Source organism: Corylus avellana, chromosome 1 (assembly GCF_965113065.1).
Source record: "Corylus avellana chromosome 1, dhCorAvel1.hap1.2, whole genome shotgun sequence".
NCBI lineage: Eukaryota > Viridiplantae > Streptophyta > Magnoliopsida > Fagales > Betulaceae > Corylus > Corylus avellana.
The window spans coordinates 40169865-40191429 of record NC_142490.1 but is presented as its reverse complement, the minus strand read 5'-3'; the positions used below and the strand labels follow the sequence as shown (position 1 = coordinate 40191429).

The following is a 21565-nucleotide window of genomic DNA, read 5'->3' as shown; positions in this document are numbered from 1 at the left end:
AAAAAATAATAGTAAAATAAGGATAAATTTAAAATTTTATAAATTTTTAGAAGTATAAATATAATTTTATCATTTTTATCGTCTGTTTTAACGTTTAAAGAGAAAATTGCACTAAATTAGAAGTTCAATTGGTAAAATTGAGAATTTTTAAACTTTGAAAGGGCCATATTAAAACACGAGAAAGTTTCTCATTTTTATTTTTTGGAGAAACTTCATTAAAGACCTCCGAACTTCCACCCATTTTAAAATACTCTCTTAAACTTCAAAATCTTTTAATTTAGTCCCCTGAACTTTCAATTGCTCTCAATTTGGACCACTCCGTCAATTTTAGCACTTAAAAATACAAAAAAAAGATTAAAATATTCCTGATTTTTGTTTTTTTTTTTAAAATAAAAAAACGTTTTGAAAGTTGAAATTTTATATAGAAGTTAGGAGTATAAACGTCATGTAACGTTTAAAATCTGATGGAGGGTCCAAATTGAGAGCAATTAAAAGTTTACGGGACTAAATTGAGAGATTTTGAAATTTAAAGAGATTTATCAAATCGAGTAGAAATTCAGAGGTCTTTAGTAAAGTTTCCTCCCCTTTTTTTTTTTGTTACTTCAATAAATTCTGTGGTAAAAAACTTTTTTTTTTTTTTTTTTTTCTCAAATTCTATTTATGTGGACGGAAGTGGCATGGGTTCCAGTATGATTACTCCAATTATGAAAGTCATTAATGGTATTTAATTATTAGTTTTTTAAAAACTGGATAAGATGTTGAGATATTTTACAATAAAATATTTTATTTAACGAAAATATATATCGAAACTAGACATATATAGTTGCTAATTATGCTTTTCTTTGTGCCAAGAAGATTCCCTATATTATCTTCCATGCCCATCGCTGAGAGATTATTGTGTGCATCGCGTGCCCTAAAGCCTAAATGAAATTCTCACATCTAGCCATCGTTTAAAGTTGACATCACCACCAACGACACTATCTATTTTTCTTTTTGAAAATTTTGTTCACGTTACCGTCGGAATTGACCTTCACCCAAATTTCTATGCACACACTTTATTTAGAATATTCAACGGCTAAATTACACTTCATCCTTCCAAGATGTATAGCTTACATCTTTATTAATTTATATTTACACTTATAAATTATAATTCACCGCAACTCATTTTTTAACACTATTCTTTTGTTTTGAGTAGCACTCTAAGTCAGATTTGGTCGTTAGTTGTGATGAGACCGTCACGCCTAAAGTACATGTGACGGGCCATTTTTTTTTTTGGCGTCATTTACGGTTGTGGAGTTAATTAGATTTTGTCCCCACCAAAACCAACACCCATTTAACCTTACACCCATAACCAGTGTCATGATAGCCGCATAAAACATTTTTCATTCATACTTAACGGTCAAATCTAATTTAGGGTGCTACTCGAAATAGAGCGGTAGTTTGGGGGAGCAAGTTATACTGAATTGTAATTTTTGAGTGTAAACACAAATGAGATGTTAATTTGGGGGTACAAACTACAAAGTGTAATTAACCCATAGTCAACATATGATGGAAAATTAGGGTGCTTTATGAAGAAATTTATAATTAAATGAAAAATAAAATAGAAAATCGGGACAAAGAGAAAATGGAGATAAAAAGATTTACGGGTTGTTCAGTATTAGACATCTATATTCATCACTAAGGAAGAACCAATAGAGCTATGTTATGCCCTTATTAAATTAATCTGATTATGTAGTATATAACTTACAAGTAATTTGAATTTCAAATGTAATCTTATCCTACTCAAATTCCTTTATATTGGATAAACAAATCATTATCATTTATCCAAAAGAATTTATATAATTATCATATACTCTAACAATCCATCAAATTCAACACGGAAGTTTGTGAAAATTTGAGTTTGAAAATATTGAGATATGCTTTGATTCCTTGATTATCTAGGATTTGTTCCTCCTTTGATTATCTAGGATTTATTTCTCTTAATTAGTTTCCATGTATATAGAAGCACACTTGTACGTCATTATTAGCTTTTATATTTGAATTGTATTTTCCATTTCTTAGTCCATAGTTTATGGGATTTTGTCCCCCTTGATATACTATAAAACATAGCTCAAAGATGCAGAATAATATATGAGAATTCATTCGCTTTCCATGTCTTTGTTCAATCTTGTTCCAAATTATATTTCTTAACAGAAAAGATAAATGATAATTGCATCCCTTTTTATCTTTGTTTGGTTTATTGTTGTATGTTTTGTTATATATATATTAAAAAAATAAAAATAAATAAAAGAAAAGGCAAATGCTTGGGATAATGGAGCATCAAAAGTTGGTAACAATACCTTGTCCCTCAGGACGATCTGTGGGGCATCTTTAACCCCAAGATTAGCAGAGGAGCTAATCCCTTTGTATATATATATATATATATATAATATGGATAGACCACAAGTTGCGAAAAATAATTTATGTTGGCTACGATTCTTTTCACACCAAAATCACAAATATGTATTATCAAAAGGAAATCAATTGTAATGTATACAGTCCACCCACCAACCAACAAGTGGAAGAAGAATTGTCCATTTCTTCTCCTTGGTTCGTAAAGCCTTCGTCTTTTACCAAATATATAATAAATCTCGTTGACCCCACATTTTGCCTTTTATATTCCAACGATAAATACAAGTCTAGAGCCACCCCCAAAGACTCTTCATGAGTCTTCAGAATCTCCACCACAAAACCTCCCCTCCAGAGCAGAAGAAAGTACAGAGAAAAGCCATGGTTTTAGCCTCCCAAAGCGATCAGCTACCATTCAATGAGAATGATCCACAAGACATGGTAATATATCAAGTCCTCAATGAAGGCTTGGCTACCAACAGCTCCTTGGTACCCCAAAGGCACCAAACCAATGCCTCCAGCAGCCTCGAACCCAACCGGACCATCGGCAAGAAGCACTACCGAGGCGTGCGGCGTCGGCCATGGGGGAAATACGCCGCCGAGATTCGCGACTCGGCTAGACACGGCGCGCGGATATGGCTTGGCACCTTCACCACCGCCGAGGAAGCTGCCTTGGCTTATGATCGGGCGGCGTTTCGGATGCGCGGCGCCAAAGCCCTCCTTAACTTCCCTGCGGAAGTGGTGGCTGCATCAGCCTTGCAAAGATTTCATCCAAATTCAATCTCAATTAAGCAGGAGTCAGCAGATTCTTCAAGTGGTAGCTCTAGCACACATTCCTTTGGGACTTCTTCTTCAAGATTAGAAGCTGAAAGTAGCTGTAGCCCCCTCACCGTGAGAGAGGCTCCAGACAAATTGTCATAGGTTTTCCAAAAATAGAAACAATTTGACATGATCAAATTCCATGTTTCATATAATACAAGGATATGGATAGATGTTTGAAGGTTTTTGATTTTCTTTTGGTTTCTCATGACGGGTCCCTAGCTTCTTGTGTATATAAGAGGTCTAGTCACGAATGTACTGAAGAAAAAGTATCTTATTGTCTGTTTTGTGTTGTAATAAGAAGGCCTTGAGGCCATAGAAATGCAAGCTGATGGTGGAAGAAATTAGTGCTATGAAATTTTCTACAATCTTTGCCTGTTAATACGAATCAATCACGCCTTCAAAATTTACATGGGTTAAATCCGACACGGGTTTTGGAATTGAAATTCACAATAATCACGTGTTCGAATTACTAATAATTTGAACAAATAATATGATAGAGTTAATTATATTATCCGCCCCGATCAGGTCAAGGCAGGCAGATTTCATTAATTAGCTGAGAAGCCAATTGGTAGGATACAGTGATGCCATTGACCGATGACTAAATGAAACATTTCTGGCCTTCTGGAAAGACATATGAAAGCTTAATTATTAAAAACCCTTAGCCATCTCATAGGCTTAAAGATAATGTAGGTTTTTGTCTCTTTCCACACAAGTCACTGACTGATTAATGGGAAATAATTTATTTATTTATTTATTTTAATAAATTGAAAATATGAACAGCTGGTCCAACACGACAAACAAATATACAAGTTATCTTCTCTGCCATGTGATGAATTACTACCTCGTGTTGTTGTCAAAATGTTCGAGAATGTCTCATACCATTTTTGGGGGTGGGGGGATGTTTGATGAGAAATTTTATGATCTCTCTGACAAGTCTTACATAGGACTTGTATATATGTTTGTTTCTTCATTTTTTATTTATTTTTTCTATGGAACCTTTTCCACCGTTCAAAGGTCAAACCTAAAGAAGAACCAGCTATATTCAATGAATAATCTCTCTCTCTCTCTCTCTTTTTCTTTATTATATTTATTCAAATAAAGTGACTTTATATGTTTTATCTTCCGTGAATCATAAGTATTATCAAAGTGAAATGTGGCGTTGTGGTTATCCAATGTTACTATCATTATAGTAGTACTTATTTGTTGGAAGTTTAACAGGAGGGGCTTAGACAGTGAGAACTGCACTCTCAAGTTTGACAGAACCATAGTCTTATGATTCTTATCCAATCCACTAGGACATGAATGATAATCAAAAACAGTTAATACTAATCAGACATATCTAAGAGTTCGAACCCATGTCCTAATATATACCTTAATCACTTAAAAATTTCTTTGAGTGCGACGTTAAGTTGGTCACAAGTTTTCCTCTGTTGGTATGAAAACATTTGAACAGGGTCCCATAAACTGTTCAAATGTTTTCATTTACCAATATGATGATGTGGGGTGGTTGATTTTGGTGACAAATATTGATATAATATGATTAGATCTTTGCTTATTAAATCTAAACTAAAAATTGATCAAAGTTTGGGTGTGAATGGGAGGCCACGCTAAAAGATATAATGGTGTGAATCAAATGATTGAATAATCAAGATTGTCTTTATATATATAGTTGTCAATATGAGTAAAGCCAAAATGCATGTAGGTTACAAGGTTTGTCTGCTCGACAGTTGTACGTATACCATATACCAATAGGCATTTGGGTAGTCTTTTTCCATGGTATGAACTGTCGCATTCTGTCATTCCAAACACATCCCACTTTTGTTTTTGTCCCTGCAAAATTATTGACAGATATATCATAAACAATTCGATAGAGTTTTCATTATCTGCAAACTCCGTAGATTGTGGAACTCAAAAAAATCTGCCAAGCAATCTCTTTTATTTGATTGAATCACGTACGTTAGATCATCAATTATCTCTCAAACTTAAGATGATATGAAAAAGTTAATTTTATTTAATTAATATTTTAACTACGTAGTCTGTAGATTGCCAAATATAATTACTTGCCCTCCCTGCTCATCTTTTAAGGTGGCCATCAATGGATCGCACCCCAAATTACTCTCCTGCTATAACTCTATAAGATAGGATTGGCAATAATTATTGAAAGGGAAAAATATTCAACTATCACTCTTTTGGAACTTATGCCTCCAAACTTTAAAAAGTGACATTAATTAAGGCCGTTCATACTACCACCACCTGTCAAATTAGACACGTTTACATTTTTCTTCCCAAAATACCCTTAAAATTGTTAAAAAAAAATAACAATTTGACAAAATTAAATAATAAAAAAAACAAAAACTAAAAAAGCCAAAAAGGGGTGCCCTTAATTTTCATATTAGCTTTCTTAATTTTATTTGTTTTTTTTTTTTTTTTTTCAAATGGTTATTTTAATATATATTTATAATTTTATTTATTAATAATTTTAAGGGTATTTTGGGAAAAAAAATACCAAAGTTCATAATTTAACATGCAATGATAGTATGTCATTTTTTTTAAGGTTTGGAAGCATAATTGTGATAGTTTGGAGGGCTAAGCCGCTAAAGTATATATACTTCTGCTTATTAAAATGAGAGAGGACCTAATTTAAAAATAAATAAATACTCTTCTTAACCTTGATTAAGTTAGGGTGCATTTGCAATTGCGATTTGGAAAGAATAATTTGTGTTTTTAATAGATATCGCAAAATGTAAGGCGTTTAGCATTACGATTTAAAAAACACTTAATTTAAAATAGAAAAAAAAAATATGCGATTTCTATAAGCAGGCTAATGAACATGTTTTACAAAACGCTTTTGTAATTTTAAAAAGTATCGATTTTAAAAACGCAATTTTTAAAATTATACTTATTAAAACAGCAATCTCAAATAAGCCGTTAATGGGGTATATATTGTGATGCATCTAAAAATGATGAGAGATCATAATTAAACAATCTGATAATTAAGAGTTTCAAGTATCTGAAAATTCCACGTATTTAATTGCTTACCTATGTTGTTAGAAAAGAGGTAGTTGGAATCCACACGTCAATTACAAATTAACCTCACTGTCCCAAAAACAAAAACAACGAATCTACATGTTCCTAGAATTGGGTAAAGTTTTTCTAGTCTACCTCTAAACATAAAGTAATTTTGTCCTCAAATTGTAATTGGACCGTCACAGGTGATTACGTGATGGTTGTCAATGGAGTACTCATGTGACCTCAATTAGGGGATGACCAATAATATAAATAAATGATTTTAGTCTATATGGTAGTATCAAGATTGACGAGGTCATGAAGTAAAAATATTTATAGCGAAGCTATTCAAAAGGTTTTTCAACTCACCATATATACCAGAGGGCTGACTGGGAGCCTCCGATGGTTAACTCATTATATAAGATAAGTTTAATTAGAAGACTGAATGAAAACTCCTCTCCAAGAAAAAGTTTAATTTTTTTCAAGTTTGAATGACAAATAAAATAACACATGCAGAGCATGACTTTATATAAGATGAGTTTGGAGTGCTCTCGAAATAAAATTAAATTACAAGAATACCCCTAAAACTTGGAGAGAAAGAAAGAAATACATTAATACCAAAAATTAATTTGGAAATTTGGAGACAAAAAAGTAAATAAAGAAAACTTGGAGATAAAGTTTAAAAAATGAGTAATATTAGGGACCATCTTTTTATCCTCCTAAAGTTGATGTGGCTTTCAAAATCACAATTTGATCAAAATCCAAATATGATTCATCTGAAAATAAAAACCCTCAAAAGTCAAAACTTGGTTGCCTTGATTAACACACGTGTCATTGAGATAGAATAACCGACTAAGATCTTTAATTTGTTGGTTCTAAACTATATATACAACATCAAAAAAACCTAAGATGTTGAGCTGTTTATAGCATGTTTGAGATTGTATTTGAAAAATATAGTTTTTAAGTCAAAAAGTGTTTTTTGGCCATTTTTGGACCCTTAAAAGTGCTCAATTTTTTTACCAAATGGATACTTTTTTCTTTAAACGGACTTTTTTGAATGTTAAACACAATTTTAAACCCTCAAACACACATCCAAACAGACCTTAAGTAATTGTATATCGAAATATTGGCTATACATATTTTGGGAGTTTTTACAAGATTTAGCAGAAAGTTCGATACCTTAAATTAAGAGTTTTTTAACTTTATGAAGGTAGTTTTAAAACACGTAGAAGTTCAATGGAATTTTGTATAGTTTCTCCTTTTAGTTTAAAATTCGATCATGTGACGCATCTACATACAATGATCCATCTCTCTGTTCTTCTAAATCATACAAATCACTAGTCTAAGACTATGAGCAACAAAACTTATGCTAGACAAATGCCTAATTACAAATAATCCATACCATCTAATTCCCTATTAATTTGGATGATCCATATTAGAAAGGAATGTCAATTAGATGCAATATTTATAAGTATTTTACAAAATATAAGTAATCAGTAATAATCTCATCCTGTGTTTTGTCAAAAAGAAGACAGCAAACTGTCCAAGTAATCACTCCCCAAGTCCTGAAACTCAAGAACATGATCAAATCCATTTGCCTGCATCTTTTCCATGCTTCTCATTCTCTTCAGTGCAGGAGGCTGTTCAATCACCATGCCAATATCTTCTTCCCACTCTCTCAATGCTCTCTTTCGAGGATTGAAAACTTTCCCACTGCCTTCTTGAGGAGTTATAGAAGAACAGTTCACATAATTTCCTGAGCAATCAAGTCTAACCATCTCAAGTGGGAAGTTAAGATATGCCTTGGGGCCTCTAATTCTCAACGCCGCCTTGTCGTAAGCTAAAGCCGCTTCCTCCGCCGTGTCAAACGTCCCGAGCCAAACCCGAGCGCCTTTTCTTGAAGAGTCTCTAATCTCTGCAGCATACTTTCCCCACGGCCGCCGCCTCACTCCCCTGTAGTGCCGTGTTGCCGCCTTCTCGACTCTTGCATTTGTCTTTTGTAAGCACGAGCCGGCGCCACCGGCACCATTTCCTTCTACACTGTCATTACAAGACCTTTCCACAACATACCTTTCACGGACAATATCTGTTAATATAAATTAAATAATTACATTCATCTCTTCGTATAAGATTAAGTGATTATTTAACATGGTATCTATATAAGCAAAAATAGTCACCTTGTGAATCAATGAGTTCTTCCCAGGCCTCAGCTCCCATTGATATCCACCTTCCAAGACTTGGTAGCCGTTGTAGAATTTCCATGGAGCCATCTCTCCCATCAAGACTAGGCAATTCTTCCCATGATCTGCAATTTTCTGGTGCATTTCCTGTTCCTCCAGACGCTCCATCCCCACCAATAAAGCTCGCCCACACGTTCTCTAGAATTGCTCCGGATTTTGCTGCAAGCTCTCCACCATTCTCAGCCATATTGACAAATGACAAACTCTATCTCCAAAAGTCACAGAAAATGGAGAAGAAATATATAAAAAGCAATAGAGCCGCAAGACGCGTAATCTGAACAGCTCATCGATCAGCTATGCTTTATCCAACTCCATCAATGGAAAACCAGATGGAAACTTGTAATTTCAGCCACTGACCTGCTAAAATCATGGAGGATAATAGGATTTAAACACTAAGAAAATGAGGTCAGGTTGTATATTGTGTTGACTTGTGTGGTTTCTTCTAAACGTTGATTTGGCTTAATCTATGTAGATTCTATGTACTTTGTATATTAATGGAGAGGTAAACCTCCCTGCAATTCATGATTGATTGCATAATTAAGGAACAGACAAGGAAGAAGACTTGAAAGCTAGCTTAGAGTGTCATCTACATTTTTTTTATATTTCCCTTTGATTTTGGCATCGAAAGGTCTACCTGTATACAGCTCAAAAAAAAAAAAAAAAAAAAAAAAAAAAAAAAAAAACAAGCCATATTATTGCAGAAGACTTGAAAGATCATTTGTGTGTTTACTTTCATTTTTTATGCTGCAGGGTGATCAGATTGTAAGAGTTTTGTATGATTTTAGGGGATTAGCAGAAATATTTTGTGCAAACCAAATTGACCAGTTGCATGCTGAAGTTACTGAATTTAAAAGGATAATGCTTGTGTAATTCTGAAACCTGGTGGTTTCTTTGGAAATACATATCATAAAACTATGCAATTTTTAAATCTTTGTTCCAATTGAATAGTCATAACCCAATTTGGCCCTTTCCAGACATTCCCTTCCTCCAAACTGAAACCTTAAAAGAGACGTACGTACGCTCTCATTTCTCAAGTTCTTACAATTAATTAACGTTAAACATGTTCCATCTTTTACTTTTTCTCCTTTAAATAACCAAGTGCAGGTGTGGGGGATTGCTAATCCACACGTTTGAAGCTCCAAACTAATGAAGTAAAAGCCTAACAAACATCATAACATGATCCACTTAGTCCAAAAGTTTAAGGTTAATATTTTAATTAGAATTAATTACTATTTTAGTACTTAGGTTTTCACGTTTTTATTTTTTTTCCACATAAATTTCAATTCGTATCATAGATGGTACCTGACTTATGTGTAAATACAAGTTTAGTACATCCGTTACCATTCCGTCCACCAAATTAACAGACTGCAATGGGGGTCATTTCGACCACTTCTTGTGGTCGGTCTGAGGGGTGGCTCGACCACCCCCAAGGCCTTTGGAGGTGGTTTTGGCCACACCTTTTGGCCATTAGGAGTGGGCGAAACTACTCAATGGCAGTCCGTTACTTTGGTTGACAGAATAGTGATGGACGTACTAAATTGGTATTTACCTATAAGTCATGTACCATCTGTGATACAAATTGAAACTTAAATGAAAAGAATAGAAACGTGAAAACCTAAGTACTAATAAGGTAATTAATCCTTTTAATTAACATTTTCCCTTATATGTAGACATATTAAATCACAACGGATCAATACCATTATGTGATTTGGCCTTATGAGTCTTGCTGAGTTGTCCCAATCAATGTACCTTAAACCAAATTGCATAGTCATCATTGGCTGGCCATTTCTTCATGCCTAAGAAATTGGTTTGGTTTGGTTTGGATGAATAACTGAGAGTAATACAATTTAGAAGCCGCACGTGTCACCATAGAAAATGAAAAGGAAAACAAATTAATCAAAACGACAAAAGCGGAGGCTAGGCTATTATGAGCTTAGCATCAAAGCAAAGCAAGGGATAATGCCTAGACGCGGTGATACGAAATTAATGTATATATCAACAGCGAGAAGAAATCGAAAACTGCGACGGCATTTGACTTTCAATAGGAATGTTTTTAATTGATAGAATCATGGCCCCAAGATTTTGACTTTTTGATTACTTTGACGGCTAGGATGTTGAGTTTGAAATTTCCGATCAATTGAGGATTTATGGAGCTGGTTCGATCGAGAAAGCATCTCTACGTTACAATCCCTCGCAAGAGCGATACGTAAAGATGGACGGACTAGATTGATCATATCACACATGTGGGGTTGGTGAGATTGAAAGTGTATTTAATGTTGACTCATCTCGATTGATCGAGATTAGATCTTGTTCGACCGAGATTGCTTTTAACAACATGAATGGGGAAAATAGGTTAGAAAAGATCACTACAAGGTTAAGCCCTTCCATCTGAATTTCATTTGATGTTTTAATGTTTAGGTATGAGAGGAAGTCCATTAAAAAGGTTTTGTAAGTTTAATTACTTGTCCAACTTAATTCTTCTTAGTCGATTGATTTTTTAGGTATGTTGCCTCGGAGTGGTTTTATTTTTGAACAGTTCTTCAAAAGGTTTTCACTTACTCTTTTTCTTTTTCTTTTTTTGACATGTCTATAGGAGGAAAATGAGAGTGAGGATTCAAACTAATGATCTCTGCTTCATAAGGCGTGGTTCACAGCCGATTACTCACCAAAATTACTGTGTCAATTGCTTTTTATATTTTGGTGATTATTTGTTTGTGGTCGGTGAATTTATATTGACAAACGGGAATTCACATTTAAAATGTTCCATTTGAAAATAAAAAACACTTAAAATGACTTGTCATCTAGTGAAAAATTGTTTAGAAGTTAGGTTTTGACATCCTTTTTAGGGTCCATGGGAGTAATCCCTTGCATGGGTTAAATACAAATAGAATATTCTCTTTTATGTTAAAAAGAAAAATCAAATAAAAATATTTGGTTAATCCTTTTTTTTTTTTTTTTTTCCTCTGTAAGCTAATCTTTGGCAAATCAGATGAATATAGGCCAGTTCCATCTGGCTTATCCGAACCCAAGCAAAAGAGGGCAGAATGGAGATTGGTATTAATTGGACCAATTGCGTAGCTTCAAAAAGAAAGCCCACTACAATCGACGTGATAGGGCCTAGGCCCATCTCCTTGATTAAAGTACAAGAAAAGTTAATTAGGAAAAAAAAAAGTTAATTTGACAAAAATTCTAGATTCTCAAATTACGTAATTTATACTGTTTTTAAGCATCGAAACACTTAAAAAATGCTACTTATTAAAAGGGAAAAAAATCCACTTGACCCCCTGAAGTTTCAGAATTTTTTTATTTGAACCCCAAAGTTTAAAAATTGACAATGTACCCCCTAATATTTCAAAAATTTTCAATTTAAACCTTATGTTACTAATTTTCGTCAAATTTGATGGAAATCTATGAAATTACTTAATTACCCTTAGGCTTTTTTTAAAAAAATTTAATCCAATTTAACGGAAATTAGTAACAGAATATTTAAATTGAAAATTTTTGAAACATTAGGGAGGTATATTGTTAATTTTTAAACTTTGGGGTTCAAATTGAAAAACTTCTGAAACTTCAGGGAGGTAAAGTTGATTTTTCCCTATTAAAAATATGGCATGTTAACTAATTGAGGTAACCAAAAAGAATTTTCCTTTTAAAAGGCTTTCTTTTCACTTTTATAGAGACGTTTCTTATTCATCAAATTAAAAGACAATTTTTGGCCTAAATATAGAGAACAAGAACTTAATGAGAATATGATAGAAATTTCCTCCAAACTAGTCTGAAATAAAATAGTTCTAAGTGTCTATAAACATTTAAAAGGCACATTAAATTCTTAACACCACTAGTAGCAGTTTAAATTTAATATGTCTTTTAAATGTTTATAGACACTTGACACTATTTTAAATAGGTTTGAGGATATTTTATTCAGATTGGTTTGGAGGAAATTTATGTTCATAAAAATATACTCAATTTTCAATTGTAACATACTACATTTTTAATATGTAGCATTTTTCAAGCGTTTGGATGCAAAAAAAAAAAAAAAAAAGGGTTAAAATTTCATAATTTGAAAATCCTAATCCTACTCTAAGAACCAAAAGAATAAATGGTTCACAGTATGGAGTGTACGTTGAAGTGTTCACTTGGGTCACTTGGCATAGGTAGTTGAGAACCTAAGACTACGAGCCAAGGTTTGGTTCCCAAACCACAGCAACCGACGAGAATACTACAAGTTAAATCTACTCGCCCACATCACCCAACTACAAGGTCCCACGTACAACTCACAATATCAAACACAGATATCATCTTCTTCAATTCCATCACTTTCATTCACCATATATATTATCAACGTCAAACTCTTTGCTCTCAGGTTAATTAATTCAGATAATTAATATGGGATTCTCCGACGAACATTCTCTTCCTCTTCTTCTCTTCTTTCTCCACATGTTATGCTTCGTGCCAACAGACGAGGCTTCGAACAAGAACGTTTCAGCCTTGTTAGTGTTTGGTGACTCCACTGTCGACCCTGGAAACAACAACAATTTAACCACCGTTTTCAAGAGCAATTTTCGTCCCTATGGGAGAGACTTTGCAACCCAAATGCCCACCGGAAGGTTCACTGATGGACGGCTTACCACTGACTTTATTGGTAATTAAAAGCTTATTCCATGGAAGGAAATTAAATATATATCCTTAATTTCTTTCTTGTTTCTTTGTATTCTCCTCAAAACATATCAAAGCTTTTGTTTGCTGTGTCTCTGTTGCAGCTTCCTATGTAGGTGTAAAGGAGAATCTGCCACCATATTTGGACTCTACTCTTAGCATTGAAGAGATGATGACAGGAGTTAGTTTTGCGTCCGGCGGCTCTGGATATGATCCACTTACACCAAGGCTTAGTGTAATTCTCTCTCTTAAAACTTTTCACATTCTTGCTATACATAAATAATCTGAATTACTGATATTTCTCGCTTTGTCTCACCGGCCGTAAAAAAAGCTAGGCTTTTTTTTTAAGGAAAAGCTTCACTTATTCCTTCTTGTTAAAGTAATGATTAAGTGATTAAATTTATTTCTTCCTATACGCTAAAGCTTTTAAGACAAATAGTGATTTAATACTCCTTAACTTTCATTATTTTTGCAATTGCCCCATCAAACTTTCAATTTAATGTATCGAACTTCTAATTTTTTACAATGTCACCCTTCCATTTAGTTCTTCCGTTAAATCCAAATAGATGGGGTGCTAAAATTACCAAAATACCCCATTCTTTTTTATGAAAAAAAGAAAAGAATAAGAAATTACAAAGATTCATTCGTTGGTTAAAACCGAATTTGCAAAAATACAACGAGCACACAAATCATTGCAATTTTTTTATTAAAATAATTGGGGTATTTTGGGAATTTTGGCAAGATTTAACGGAAAAAAGTAACTGATGTGTGGCATTACAAAAAAATAGAAGCTCCATACATCGAGAGTTCTTAAACTTTTGATGAGTAATTACAAAAATTTTAAAAAAAATTTAAAAAAAAATTTCATAGTGTTTAATTAAATCATGAACCATTGAAAAAACTGGCTGGTGTTATTTTAGGGCGCCTAATTAAGCAATCAAATCCGATGCTCAACTAATTGGTTTGTGTGGGTTTACTTTGTTTCAGAATGTAATTCCAATATCAAAGCAGCTGCAGTATTTTAGAGAGTACAAGGAAAGACTTGAGTCAGCGAAAGGGAAGGAAATAACAGAACATCATATTAACAAGGCATTGTTCATCATCAGTGCTGGTACAAACGACTTTGTAGTCAACTACTTTGGTGTTCCAATTAGACGACAGTTCTATACTGTCTCAACTTACCATCAATTATTGCTTCAGCTGGTTAAAGAGTTCATACAGGTTTAACCGTTATCCGTTAAATATCACTTATCTCAAAAGTTTAAACTAATAAAAAATAATATGCTAATTCGATGAGATTTTGACCATGTTTATAGAGTTTGCGTGAAGAGGGGGCTCGAAAGATAGCGGTGGTCGGGCTACCTCCGATGGGCTGCTTGCCAGTTGTTGTCACTCTTTATTCCAACAGAAGTGCCATTCTCCAACGTGGTTGTGTGGAACAGTATTCCTCCATTGCAAGAGATTACAATCTAATGCTTCAAAATGAATTGAAGTTGATGCAGCCAAGCTTAGCAAACAATGGTGCTAAGGTCTATTACATTGACATATATGGACCACTCATCGACATGATTCAAGACCAAGCAAAATTTGGTGAGTGGGTACTTTATAGAGGATTATACCAGCCAATTAATGTGACGTCTTTTAATCGACCTTTTACATCATGCACTTCAAATAAAAAATAAAAATAAAAAACCACTAAAAACAAGACACGTTGCATCAACCTGTGTGATAAATGTGTGTAAAAAATAGCATTATTAGCTCTAAAAGTTTTCTTTTGAATTAGGTTAGAGAAAATTTTTTAAATCACCTTAAAACATGTGACTTTCATATGCATTGTCTTTAATCAGAGCACATGATAATCAGACAAAGATCCTGTGGCATCTCATATTACTTGGGTAATCACATCCCCTTTCTCATACTCAAGCGATGTGAGATGACACAAATCCTCTTCATTTCAAGATCAGTACATAACATTGCACTATTTAAATTTTTTAAAAGACGTATCAAAATTGACTTTATATACACAGTTAGATACACCAACTTTAAATCATAACCAAATAAAAAGAATCCTAGCTAGCCAGTGATAAATCACATATATGCATGCATACATGCATATATATCCAATATAGCCATGAGGAGCATGTGATCATTTATGATTTTTATTGCAGGTTTTGATAATGTCAATGTCGGATGTTGTGGGACAGGATACCTTGAAGCTTCATTCTTATGTAATCCGACGTCGTCTGTGTGCACTGATCCATCTAAGTACGTATTTTGGGACTCCATACATCCTACGGGAGAGGCTTATCACAACCTTTTCAATGGCATTCGTTCTACACTAGACCTCATCATCAACACTTAATTAATGATACTAATATTGGAAACTCATGGCCATGGGAAACTTATTCTCAGTTTTTTCACTCGGTTTTGTTCAATAAAAAGCATGCTTATAATTGTTTTTTATTTTTTTTATTTTATGAATTGTTTATTAAAAGAGCCGAACTCGACTAAATTATTTTATTAATAAACAACAACGTAAATATATATAAGGCTTGAACATAAACAATATGTGCCCGAGATCGATGTGAGCCTGCTAATTAAGGGTCTTGAGAAAAGCTCATAAAATATCTAACATTGTGCCCGTATTTGCTTGCTAAATATTTAAAATTGTGGTCCATATTTAGCCCTATTTTTTTGAGAGGTGATGCTAAACAGAACTATGATTGTTTTGACGGCATGTGACAATAAGTAGAAATTAAAAATTGAAGACCATAAAGGGAATTGAATACAAGAAAAAGTTTGAAAAGTATAATCGAACAAGATTGGAACTCGATTGGTCGATAAATAATCTCGTCCCCCGTGAGAGCGATAGCTGAAAATATCAGCATGTAACATGGAGCTTGGATGAGCTGGACAATAAGGATGAGCTGGATATCAGTTATGGATGAGGTGGATGTTAGTTATGTAGGAAGTTGATGATTAGTTAAAGTAGTTTGATAAGGTGTTTAGATGGATAACAGTTTGGTTGTATTCTCACAGCAGTTAATCTTAATTTCTTGATGCATATGTGCTTTGAGTGTAACATTTCATTCATTAAATTTAATACAGAGAAAACTTTCTTCTCCAACTCCTCTGTTTTCTATTTGTTCTTCATTGTTCTTCCTCTGTTATTGCATAATTTGATAGAAAATAATCAAAATCCACTCCTAGTTTCTTCATAGCCTTCAAACAATAACATAGCATGCAGCCAGAATGAAGTTTGTTTGTAAAAGTTATTCATATAGAAGAAGTCATAGGTTCTAGAGCCACTCCAGCTGAAAGTGAACATGTCGTTTACCGAGGATGCAAATTAGGTCTTAAGAGGAATAAAGATATTGTGTGCAAGAACAATGGGGTAAATACATTTTATCCCTTTAACTATCTACCTATTTGCACTTTGACTTCCAATGTTTAAAAAGTAACACTTGACCCCTCTCAAAATTTCAAATTGTTGCAATTAGACCATTCTGACTTTTCTTTTTCTTCCCAAAATGCCCCAATCCCAAGTTAAAAATAAAATAAAATAAAATTTTATAAAAAGACTTAAAAATTAAGGGGTGGCCGGCCACCCCAGTTGGGCCTAGGGGTGGCTTCGGCTACCTTAGACAGGACACCCATTAATTTTTAATTTATTTTTTCCAAAGTTAAAAAAAAAAAAAAAAAAAAAAAAAAAGAGGTCAGAATGGTCGAATTTTTACAATTTGAAAGTTTGGGGGAGGGTCAAGTGTCACTTTTTTAAACATTGGAGGTCAAAGTACAAATGAGTGGATAATTCAAAGGAGGTAAAATGTATGTTTCCCAAGAACAATTAATTGTAATGTAAATTTTCTAGTGAACGCCTTTAGGGTTGGCTAGCCCTTAAAAGGGTTTTACGTACTTTAAAATAGTTCTCATTACCAAAATTTATATGTTAATTGATTATATGCTTTGATTTTGGTATTAATATATGTAGCAATTAAATTGAATTAACTACAACTTAGAGTATAAATCAGAAATTTCATTTTTGTTATTAAGATCCCTTTTTTTTTTTTTTTTTTTTTAATTTGATGGAATTAAAACCTGTACTGACTTTATAGATATGCAAATCAAGTGGTTAGTAATTAGGCCAACAAATTATTAATGAAAAAGTGCCAAAGTGGTCATGTGGGTCTCCCTATTTCTAATTAATCATCCAATTCTTGCATTTGAAATAACAATATTATTTTGTTTTAAATTCTTACATTTAAAACAACAAAATGTTGTTACTTATAATTAGGTTAAGAGTTCAGCACCGAGCGATTTGACAGCCTCATCGGCGATGATCTTATTCATCTTTTCAGTGGGATGAACATTAGCTTAAGAGTTCAACACCGAGCGATTTGACAGCCTCATCGGCGATGATCTTATTCATTTTTTCAGTGGGATGAACAGCATCCCAGAATGCATATTTTGATGGATCACTGCATGTGCTTAACCCCTTGCATGAATCACCATACTCTATGGTTCCTGTCCCGCAACATCCCTTCGAAGTTTCCTTCAAACCTGCAAAATTTTATAAATATATCAATTTCTTTCTCAAATTCAACCTCAAAATCATAATCCTCATTACTTATTGTTATATATATTGTTTATCTTATCAAGTTCCTGGAATGATTAATGATCATCCAACAATTTTGTTGTCTGAATGACCTATTCGAATAGGTTTCAGACAAGTGAGTTTTATACAATGACAGACCCAGGTAATTGGGAGTGGCCCTGGTCCCCCCAAATCACAAGAAAAAAAAAAAATTTAGGCAAAAAAAAAAAAAAGAATTAATGTTTTTTTTTTGCCAATTGGTCCCTCCCCAAATTGAAATCTGGGTCTATCCCTAATTTTATATAAGTTCTCTCACGTTTTTATTAGACCAGACGACAAATTATTAAAAATTTAAAACCTAATTTAACATGATATTAGAAACGAGATTAACTGATAGAAGCAGGTGGAACTAACCATATATTGTTGGGTTGTTTACTGCATGTTCTACAATTCTGTAAGTATCAACGAAGGCAATTTTCATCCCCAACTTTTTCTTGAGGATTGCAAGCTTTTGGTTCATCTTGGAATTGAATGAGGAGGCAGCTGCATTGTAGCTTTCCACACATGTTGTCGTGCCCATTATTGTCTTGACAAGTGGCATGCACCCAAATGGTGGGACCCCGACAACAACCAATCTTGTGGCTCCTAGTCTATGCATTACCTGCCATTTCAACCAACTCAAGAAATATATCAGACCACTTTAAAAAAATAAAATAAAATGAAAATGAAAATAAAATATTTTTAGCTCGTTGATAATATTTTTTGATATTTGGCTCATAAAAAAAAAATTAGCAAAACATAATAGTGGGATTGAGATCAACTACAATTACATACCCATATCACTTACAATTTGGATAAACAATTGTGAAAGCACTGAAATGGACCCCATAAGGAGTCCACTCCGTTTGAAAATGTGTCAGAACAGCAAAATATAATTTACACAGATAAAAAGTATAAATCATTTTACGTCCCATGAAAGTTATTTTTATTGGTCAATTGAAAACATTTTTTCAATTAATAATTTGACTCTAAAATGATCCATAGTCATGCATATGAGTCAAAGTATATTTTTTCTCTAATAATAAGCTAGAGAGAGAGAGAGAGAGAGAGAGAACCTCAATGTCATGGGACATGCAAGAGACCAAGTAATTCTGGTAGCCCGTGAGGGTGAATTGGTCGGTGCGCATTGACTGCAGGTAGTAATTCTGCAGAAAATCATTTGTGCCCATACTCATTACAAACACACCATACTTGACTATATCTTTTGCCTTCTTCTCACCCACCACCTTTCTCAGGTGGATTTTGTAATGCAAAAAATACTTCAGCTGTTGGGATACGGGTAATACATTCTGCTCCATCCAACCAGACCAAAAAACATATCAAAATTTAAAACATATATAATGTGGTGAATTTGATGCAAATAAGAAGGTTTTTAAGGGCTTCACGTACCGAAATATTGGCTGTAAGATCATCGTAGCCTGAAGCTGCTGATGCAAAACTAACACCATGCACCAGATCTGAAGGCCTTAATTTCGGGTCAAGAAAGGCTGGGATTACGTTCGTGTACCCAATGGCCTCAGCTGGAAAAGGGTTATGGAATTAATTAATTAATTAAACACAAACACTAAATTTTAAGGATTAATTAGATCAGTAAGTTGCAGAAGAATTAATGATAATATACATGACAGTTAGAGAAACGTCTAATCTTCTGACAAGGATATCTTCTTAATGTGCACAATGAGATTAATGGCGATTTATGACTATTAGATAATGCATGTGATAAATAGGCAAACCTAATCTTCTGACAAGGATATCTTCTTCTATCTTCACACAATTCTCGAATGTATTGCAGAATGAGCCAATGTGTCATGACTTTTTCAAGATAACGAAAGTGACGGCATGTTAACAAGTCCTATTCCAGAGTCTTTTTTCTGTCTATCTTTTATTTTTTTCTTTTTTTTTCTTTTTTTTTCTTTTTTTGAGTAAATTATTGATTGCATTCAGAAATGCATTTGTAATGGAAATGAAAAAGATCGGAAATCAATAACTTGATAGCGGCTAGAGATATGATGTGCCGGAATTTGAATTTATCTTCCTAAACACCAATTAATTTTAAGTGGAATGATAATTCATGATCCAACAAAATGCATCATGTAACGTAATTGAAAAAATTACAATTAAATTTAAAATTCAATAAAGATCCATTCAAAATCTAACGACGATTTTTACTATCACGTACATTAAAAGATATGCATTTAAAATGTGCGCATAGGAGTATGTGCAGCATTTCAAGAAAACGACAACACAAAGTGAAATTCCGCTGCATATTTTTGATCAGAAAAGCAGGGAAATTAACAAAAAGCAAACACTAAATGGATAGAAAAAGCATTCAAGTAGGGTGTGATTTACGTACCAATGAAGTCCGTGGCAAGTCTTCCATCACTAAACCTTCCGGTCGGACGGCCATTGAAGAAGTCCTTCCCATAAGGAGGGAAGTTGCTCTTCATTGTCGTCTGAAGAATGTTGTTATTTCCAGGATCAACGCTGGAATCTCCGAACACAAGAATGCATGACACGTTATGTCGAGCTGCCAGTGCCCTAATCTGACCGATGTCCAGAGCGTCCGAGAGCAGAGGCGCCACCAGAGCTGCCAAGGTTAAAATCATCGCCATTGTCACCTTCCTCGCCATATTAACTGAGAATGCTAGCACTGAAGAGCTGAGAGCTGATCGAGAGCCGAGAGCTGAGAGATATGTCTTGGTTTTGCACTTTTACCCACGTCTTCTTAAATTTAAATAGGCCTGTGGGAATTGTTTTATAATTTGTTAGTTGAGCATTTATCATATGTCTGAAAAGTTGGAATGATTGTACAGGTCTTTTTGTCAGTCCTTGGACCGTAGATTGAAGCAGTGAATTGAATTTCAAGATATTGGGCTAGAGCATTCTAGCACCTTACTCGTCATTTTTTCTAGATTTAAACTATTTTTTTCTTCCTTATTTTAATATACTCTGCAATAATTTCCATTTATTATTCTCTATACTAATTAAACATCTTTTTTTTTTTTTTTTTTACTTTTTTTTACTTATTTATTTTTATACTTCTTTAATGATTTGAGAGAGAGAAGCGGGTTTTTTTTTTTTTTTTTTAATAATCACAAGGATCGTAACAGTGGGACCTTATACTTTGGGTTTCACTGTAGCAATTCTCATATTTAGGGCTCATTTAAAAAGTCTGTTGTAGGTGGTTTTTTGTAATTTTTTTGACATTTTTCCTAAACTTAGGAAGGGAACCTCATATAAGAAGTATGTTGTGAATGCTTTAAAGTAATACTTGTCTTTAATGTGGAAGCTAAATTTTGGTATCATAGTTATTCATCTCTTTAATACTTTAATTTGATAACTAAGATTCTCTCTATTTTAAATGAAACGAAAATCACCAGTAACAGTGGTTTGGCATTGATCTCAAATAAATTTTCATAAGATTGAGCATATACTAGGGCGTGATTTCGACTATCCGCAATGGAGAATCACCTTATGTCTTGGTAAGACTGAGTCAAGCTATAGCTCAATTGGTCTTCAAAAAACGCATGCATTTTCCACCATTTAGACCCCTCCTTAGCAGTTCCCGATGGGCAGGTGCTACCATGGTAGTATTCAAGTAAAGTAACCATAGTTGGTCCCCCGGCCCCTCCTACCCTTTTAATTGGACAAAAAAATTGAAGCGAAAATATCTATTTTATAGTTATTATTTAAAGTTTGTATATCTAACTGTATATATGAAGTTAATATTGATGTCTCTTAAAAAAATTAAATAATATAGAAATATGTACATTGTTAAATATACCAACTTTAAATTTTG

General features: G+C 33.6%; 4 protein-coding genes across 4 annotated transcripts; 2 read left to right on the top strand and 2 right to left on the bottom strand.

The window, feature by feature from the left end:
- The first annotated feature begins 2662 nt into the window (after positions 1-2662).
- LOC132171749 (pathogenesis-related genes transcriptional activator PTI5) lies at positions 2663-3554 on the top strand. The gene has a single exon (XM_059583142.2). It carries the CDS (start codon positions 2704-2706, stop codon positions 3307-3309), a length of 606 nt encoding a protein of 201 aa, XP_059439125.2. The 5' UTR covers positions 2663-2703; the 3' UTR covers positions 3310-3554.
- Positions 3555-7736: 4182 nt separating this feature from the next.
- Positions 7737-8643, bottom strand: LOC132169789 (Integrase-type DNA-binding superfamily protein). Its single transcript, XM_059580756.2, has 2 exons — positions 8394-8643; positions 7737-8302 (listed from the first exon to the last, which is right to left on the bottom strand). The coding sequence occupies exons 1-2, from the start codon at positions 8641-8643 to the stop codon at positions 7737-7739; spliced, it is 816 nt and encodes a 271-aa protein (XP_059436739.1).
- Positions 8644-12842: 4199 nt separating this feature from the next.
- Positions 12843-15474, top strand: LOC132169788 (GDSL-like Lipase/Acylhydrolase superfamily protein). The gene is made up of 5 exons (XM_059580755.2): positions 12843-13098; positions 13217-13347; positions 14100-14333; positions 14429-14702; positions 15281-15474. The coding sequence occupies exons 1-5, from the start codon at positions 12843-12845 to the stop codon at positions 15472-15474; spliced, it is 1089 nt and encodes a 362-aa protein (XP_059436738.2).
- A 1860-nt stretch (positions 15475-17334) lies between these two features.
- On the bottom strand, positions 17335-20468 carry LOC132171957 (GDSL-like Lipase/Acylhydrolase superfamily protein). Its single transcript, XM_059583377.2, has 5 exons — positions 20120-20468; positions 19156-19286; positions 18822-19055; positions 18121-18367; positions 17335-17672 (listed from the first exon to the last, which is right to left on the bottom strand). Exons 1-5 carry the CDS (start codon positions 20394-20396, stop codon positions 17482-17484), a joined length of 1080 nt encoding a protein of 359 aa, XP_059439360.2. The 5' UTR covers positions 20397-20468; the 3' UTR covers positions 17335-17481.
- Positions 20469-21565: the final 1097 nt, after the last annotated feature.

Coding starts and splice junctions, on each gene's coding strand:
- LOC132171749 (XM_059583142.2), top strand. CDS start 2,704: ATGAGTCTTCAGAATCTCCACCACAAAACCTCCCCTCCAGAGCAGAAG.
- LOC132169789 (XM_059580756.2), bottom strand. CDS start 8,643: ATGGCTGAGAATGGTGGAGAGCTTGCAGCAAAATCCGGAGCAATTCTA. Junction 8,303..8,393: donor AGAACTCATTGATTCACAAG/GTGACTATTTTT, acceptor TTATATTAACAG/ATATTGTCCGTGAAAGGTAT.
- LOC132169788 (XM_059580755.2), top strand. CDS start 12,843: ATGGGATTCTCCGACGAACATTCTCTTCCTCTTCTTCTCTTCTTTCTC. Junction 13,099..13,216: donor GCTTACCACTGACTTTATTG/GTAATTAAAAGC, acceptor TCTCTGTTGCAG/CTTCCTATGTAGGTGTAAAG. Junction 14,703..15,280: donor TCAAGACCAAGCAAAATTTG/GTGAGTGGGTAC, acceptor TTTTTATTGCAG/GTTTTGATAATGTCAATGTC.
- LOC132171957 (XM_059583377.2), bottom strand. CDS start 20,396: ATGGCGAGGAAGGTGACAATGGCGATGATTTTAACCTTGGCAGCTCTG. Junction 19,056..19,155: donor ATCTTACAGCCAATATTTCG/GTACGTGAAGCC, acceptor TGGATGGAGCAG/AATGTATTACCCGTATCCCA. Junction 17,673..18,120: donor AAACAACCCAACAATATATG/GTTAGTTCCACC, acceptor AAAATTTTGCAG/GTTTGAAGGAAACTTCGAAG.